General features: G+C 36.5%; 1 protein-coding gene across 3 annotated transcripts in view; it reads left to right on the plus strand.

The window, feature by feature from the left end:
- The window catches only part of xrn1 (5'-3' exoribonuclease 1), a 41,675-nt gene that overhangs the window by 21,249 nt on the left and 14,426 nt on the right, over window positions 1–6,000 (plus strand). For all 3 annotated transcript variants that reach the window (XR_015778233.1, XM_088085936.1, XM_088085933.1), the window contains exons 28-35: window positions 25–157; window positions 341–410; window positions 1,541–1,736; window positions 1,863–1,952; window positions 2,057–2,128; window positions 4,387–4,431; window positions 4,661–4,741; window positions 5,831–5,968. Coding sequence is in view for 2 of the 3 variants with exons in the window: in XM_088085936.1 (XP_087942062.1) it covers window positions 25–157; window positions 341–410; window positions 1,541–1,736; window positions 1,863–1,952; window positions 2,057–2,128; window positions 4,387–4,431; window positions 4,661–4,741; window positions 5,831–5,968 (825 nt within the window). In the remaining variant the exon portion in view is untranslated. The remainder of the gene's footprint in view (window positions 1–24; window positions 158–340; window positions 411–1,540; window positions 1,737–1,862; window positions 1,953–2,056; window positions 2,129–4,386; window positions 4,432–4,660; window positions 4,742–5,830; window positions 5,969–6,000) is intronic.

Genomic DNA, 6,000 nt, shown 5'->3' on the forward strand with positions numbered 1-6,000 from the left:
GTGTGTGTTTGTGTGTGTGTGTAGCCCCTTGAGCAGCAGCAGGGAGTGGTTCCAGACCCGGACTCAGAGTACCGCCTGTTTGACAGAGTCATCAACATCAGGGAGAGCTTCACCGTCCCCCTGGGACTCAGAGGAACCATCATCGGTATCAAAGGAGGTGAGGACGCACTTTAATTCTTTTATCCTAATTTCTATCCTGATTTTACCAAATCATTTCACTTTTAATGGGTATCATGCATGTGCATGACATGTAAAAAAAAATCCATAGAATTCTCACAGTTTATCTTATCTTCTCACATTATCTATCTCAGTTTATCTCTGTCTGCTTTTGTGTCTTCAGCGGAGCGAGAGGCAGAGGTCCTCTATGAAGTGGTTTTTGATGAAGAATTCAGTGGAGGTCTCACCATCAGGTAATTACACTAAGTGAGGCTGTAGTGTGTTTATTGCTGCCGCTGTCACTGTTTTGTTGAGCCTTCTTTAAGTGGGGTTTATACTTCTGCATTGAAGAGACACCATACCTATAAAATACACACCGACATACACCTCTCCAGAAATGTAATCACACAGACCACAGAAGCTTAATTTCACAGATAAGCGAATAAATTGTGAAGATAATAAAACCCCACAAAATAGCATTTTAAGTCTTGTGTGCGATTCATCCTGTCGTCATTTGAGTAGAGGGAAACTCTGCTAGCTGCTAGGCTAATTTATACAACAAGAAATGTCAGTGTCTTAGCTAACAGTATTTAAATTCTGTATATGTGGAGAAAACATGTCTAGTATAAGACAGTTATTTTGTTGGTGAACCTTGTGAGTTATAAAAGAGAATAATTTTGTAATGTTACCTTTGCTCTTTTTCTCTTTCTTTTTCTTAATTACTTAACCTTTTATTTAATCAGGTATATATATATATATATATATATATATATAAATGTATATTTTTCCAACTCTTGAATGTAGGCCATATTTAACATATTACACATTGTATATTTTTTATATATTCTTATTGCTATTCTGGCTTATGTTTATCTTGTTCATGATTGTAGCTTTGCACACCTATTTATCTTTTTTTATTTTCAACTTGCATATTAGTTTGATACATGGCATCGTAACATAAGGCACAGCACATTATCCATATTATTATTTTTTAAATATTCACATATTAGTGCTGATTGTCCATTACTGTATTTTTACGTTTTGTACTGTATTTTTATTTATGTTTCCACACTTACATACTGAGCATATTTACATACTTTACTGTAAATATTTAAATATTTACATACTGTGCATATTGTTAATTCTTACTGTATTTCTATTTATTATTTTAGATTTTATTACACTTATGCTGGTACTTATTTCTACTTGCTTTAATTCTCTGTGCTGGAATCAATGTGACTGTAACATGATATATGATATATATGATATATGTAACATGATATACTGATATGATATATGGGTAAAATATAATTGGCATGTCTGTAAAAGCCTCCCACTCCACACCATAGCGATTTCTGAGCAGACATGACTCCTGTGTCCTCAGGTGTACGTCACCTCGTTGTTATCGCCTCCCTCCCTGCGCTCTCATTAACCTTTCCCACGGAGCCCGGGTAGATCACTCCTCCCACAAACTCACCGCCATCGTCAAGCCTCAACCTGCCGCAGCTGCAAACTTCAACTCTAACCGCCAGCTGTCCGGCCTGAACCACTCTCCACGTTCACCCTTCATACCCACACAGGTAAGAGGAGCACCCCACACAACCACATTTTTTATCATCGAAATGAAAAAAAAAAAAAGAAATGTCTTCTTGGATGGCTTACCACTCTTCTTTTTCTTTGTGCATTCCATCTCTCTGCTCCTGTAGCATAACAACAAACATGGTGTGGTGAAGGCGGCCTCGCAGGGCAACAGGAACTCTCCCTCTAAAGGTCCCATCCAGAAACAACAGGCCAAGGTAAGCTCAGGGTCACATGTACGTTGCACCTTCTCATTCTTGTGACCTTACAAATGTGCATTCTCCAACATTGTGTCTGTTTCGGTCTCTCTTTGCATCCTCAGGAGTACAGTAATGTGTGGCAGTCTCTGCAGAACTCTGGACCTCCTCTCAAACCTCCTGCTCACTGGCAAAATGTAAGTCTGTGTGACTGTTTTTTGGGGGCTTTTTAAAATATCAACCCTTAGGGCCCACTTTAATATTACACACACTTGAATCGCTCTGCGCACAAAATGAGCTTAATGGAGCTTAAAAAAACAATTATGCAATAATATTGTTTTTTACTTTTATTGAGTTGATTCTTTTTTTTTAACCAACATCATCGTAATCATAAATATCAAATACGAATTTTCAGAATTTTAACCCTTTAAGTGCCAGGTTTTTGTCAAGATGCCACTAAAAAAAACAATTATTTCTAATATACTATTGAATACACTATACACTATCAATACACTATACTATGTAAAGTAGATTTTTTTGTTAGATTATCACAGCCTGGGATATGTCAGTGATTTGCAGCAACATTGACTGTGACAGTACACCCAGTGGAAAAAGCATGAATTTACTCTATATGCAAAATCTGGTCATGTCATCAGGTCGAAAACATCAAAAATGACAAATTCCATGGCAAAAGCCCAGAATGACACCCAGAAATAATACAGTGTGTGTATTTATGCTTTGATGGCTGTGGGGTCTAAAATTGCAGTTTGAATGTGTTCCAATGGCGAATGTGACATGTGTGTTTGAAAACATACATGGACGTACATTCATACTGTATGTTGTTCGTCAAGTTATTACAAAGTTTCCATATTATTGTACAGCTCTGTTGTGGTTCAGGGGCCCATTTACACCTATTTTTCAACTAGCAAGCTGGGATTTGCTACAATTTGTCATGTGTTAATATAGGGCACATTTCATTAACCACATTTTTAACATATTTTCACTGAGGGGTGCTGTGCTGTATAAATGTGCGTGCATGACTTTGTGTGCACATGGTCACAGGAGCTACAGGGAAACTGCTCAGATGTACTAACATAAGTGGATCCATCAGACGTTAATCTAAAGAATGTATTCTCCCTTGCTTCAGACACAATTTATCTCTAGGCTACACGTGCCAAAATGTTTTAATATTTCAATTTGAGTGATTCCGGACATGCAGTTGTGTCTTCGCTGAAGCCAGTCATTAATCTTCCCTTAGACAAGTTATAATGTTACAAGTCCATCATCTGCTCCATCGATATATGCCATAAAATTCCACTGAGATGGATATGCCATGGCAGTGGAAGTCCCTCACTCCCAAGATGTTTTTTGGATTGAAAAAACAGTTCAAAACAACTGTCCTGACAATTTTCGTTTTTTTTTCTGTACGTGCTGTTAATCAGCTCCCACTATTGCAAACTGTGACCCTTGCACTTCATTCTGACATATTGGCATCATGTCATATCAGAAGAATTTTTTTAATTTGTCTAACCCTTTAAAACACAACTGATTCCTTTCAAGAACACAAGAAAAAGGAAATTAGCAATTTAAGAAGAAATGACCCCAAACCCTAACCCTAACCCTAGCAAGAAATTTGTAAAAGTTACAGAAAAATGTCCTGAAAACTAGTTAGATAAATAAGTATATAAATAACCTGAAAAAAGTGCAGTATATATATATATATATATATAGAGAGAGAGAGAGAGAGAGAGAGAGGATTTCTTTCTATAACAATTTTAGAAATATAATTATAATAATTAAAAAAAAAATCTGAACATTTTTTCCCTTTTTCACAAATTCCAATAACGTTCTGTAAGACCTGCAAAGTTATACACAATTTTTGAAACTTAATGTTGCTACTGTTTGTAATCTGCGCATAAGCACTCCTTACATATCAAGCTGTGAACAGACCATTGTCTAACAACAATTATTTACCTAAAGTTGCTTAGGTTGTTTTCAATCTATCTCAGTCTCTCAATCTATTTTCAATCTATAGCTAAGACACATTACATGAGTTGCAGCTAAGTCAAACTGCCACTGGGAAAACATCAAAACTCGAGGGGCGTTATGTATGTTCAAACCCAAAGAATGTTCTTTCTGTAGCACATGTGCAAAGCACAGGTGTGTTGATAAATGAGAACACAAATCAGATAATACATGTCTGGTATGATTTAGAAATTCTACTTGGGACTTTGATTGTATGGAGCCTCCATGTGTTCATGGTAGCCCAGCTGTGTGTCAGGGACCACAGGAGACTTTAAGTAAAAGAAAAAAAGCCAGTCGCTTTGAAATGAAAAGGTTTAAAGTTAACTTGACTTTGCAATCATTGATACAAAGTGTTGGTGAAATGTGGGAGATTTTACACTTACTATTTTGGAAACAAACTCACTGAGATGTTACTGTGTTTCCAATTCAGGAGGGACTTTCCCAACAGGGGAAGAATCAACCCTCTAACAAAGCTGTAAGTACACACACACGCACACACACCTGCAGGCTTTACCAGCCAGACAGCCTATCACTGCAGCATGTTAGGTCATCAGCTGAAGAACAGGATGAGGCTGACGGTTTCACAACTGTGTTGGTGTAATTTTAGAAGCAGACCTTTGCTGTATTTATTGACTGTGTGTTTTATGATGTATTTAAAGGTGTAATTGTGCGGTTAGAATAATATTTGTGTGTTTGATTTGTAGGCCCCAGTTGGTGGCATTAGACTGTTGAAGAAAAATGAAGACGCCAACTCCATTTTACCCCCACAGAACACAGCCAATAAGGTACACACACACACACACACACACACACACACACACACACACACACACACACACACACAGACACAGACAGCATACAAATATACAAATAATTCACCCTTAGGCCCAGCTTTAATATTATACACACACGTATCGCTCTGTGCAAAAAAAACACTTTAGAATCAAGCCTTAAAAAATATTATACATTAATATGATTTTCTACTTTCATTGACTTAATTTTTTAACCAACATCAGTTCTAATCATAAATGTCAAATACTCATTAATTTTCAGAATTTTAACCCTTACAATGCCAGGTTTTTTTCATGGTGCCACTATGTTTTTAGATTGAAAAAAAATATATCATCACAGCCTAGGATATGTCAGTGATTAGCAGCAACATTGATTTTTATACATTATAATTTACTCAAAATACTCACTCGTATTGCTCTGCACACAAAATGCGCTTTTCAAAATCAGGCTATAAAATATATTATACATTTCTAGGATTTTTCTACTTTAATTGATTTTTTAAATTTAATTTTAATTTGTTTTTAAATCATAAATATCAGAGGTTTTTGTTGTGATGCCACTATGTTTTCAGATGAAAAAATTATTATTATTTTCAACATACTACATGCAAAGTAGATTTTTAGTTTGTTACTTTCTGTTTGAAATTTTACAGCCTCAGACAAATGATTTGCAGCAACATTGATTGTGACAGTACACCTTCTGAGAATAGCATGTATTTTTTCCATATGCCAAATATGGTTGTTAAGAAAAAAAGACATAATCAGGTGGAAAACAGTAAAAACTAGAAATTTCATTTCCTGTGGAACATACATGTGGATGCTTAAAGCTGAAATTAATAAAAAACCATGGCTGCAAAATTGTGAAATATATTACAAATTGCCAGAAATTTCTGAAAAAGTGGCAAAAATGAAAGCTTAATGTCCCTTCCCCTTGCCTCTTTTTCCCTGGATCATTAATGTTTGTGTTTGTGTTTGAGCTGTAACAGGCAGTATAAAAGTCTATAAAAGTTTTGCCCATGGTACGTGTAAACTAAAGTCCCCACTACCATACTTCTGTCTCCTCACATTTTTTTTGTCACTCAGGCTACAACTGAATTTGAGGACCTGATTGCCAGTCTCAAGATCTCCACAGGAAACCAGGAGGCCCCGCCCCCTCCTGCTCCTGCACAAGTGCCCACCAGCCAGTCAGATGGCCCGTTGTCTCCACAGTCCTTCGCCATGGTGAGCACTAAGATTATTTAGCAATGCATAAG

This window comes from Plectropomus leopardus, chromosome 12 (genome assembly GCF_026936395.1).
Source record: "Plectropomus leopardus strain MGB_pleo_1.0 chromosome 12, ASM2693639v1, whole genome shotgun sequence".
NCBI classification, from domain to species: Eukaryota; Metazoa; Chordata; class Actinopteri; order Perciformes; family Serranidae; genus Plectropomus; species Plectropomus leopardus.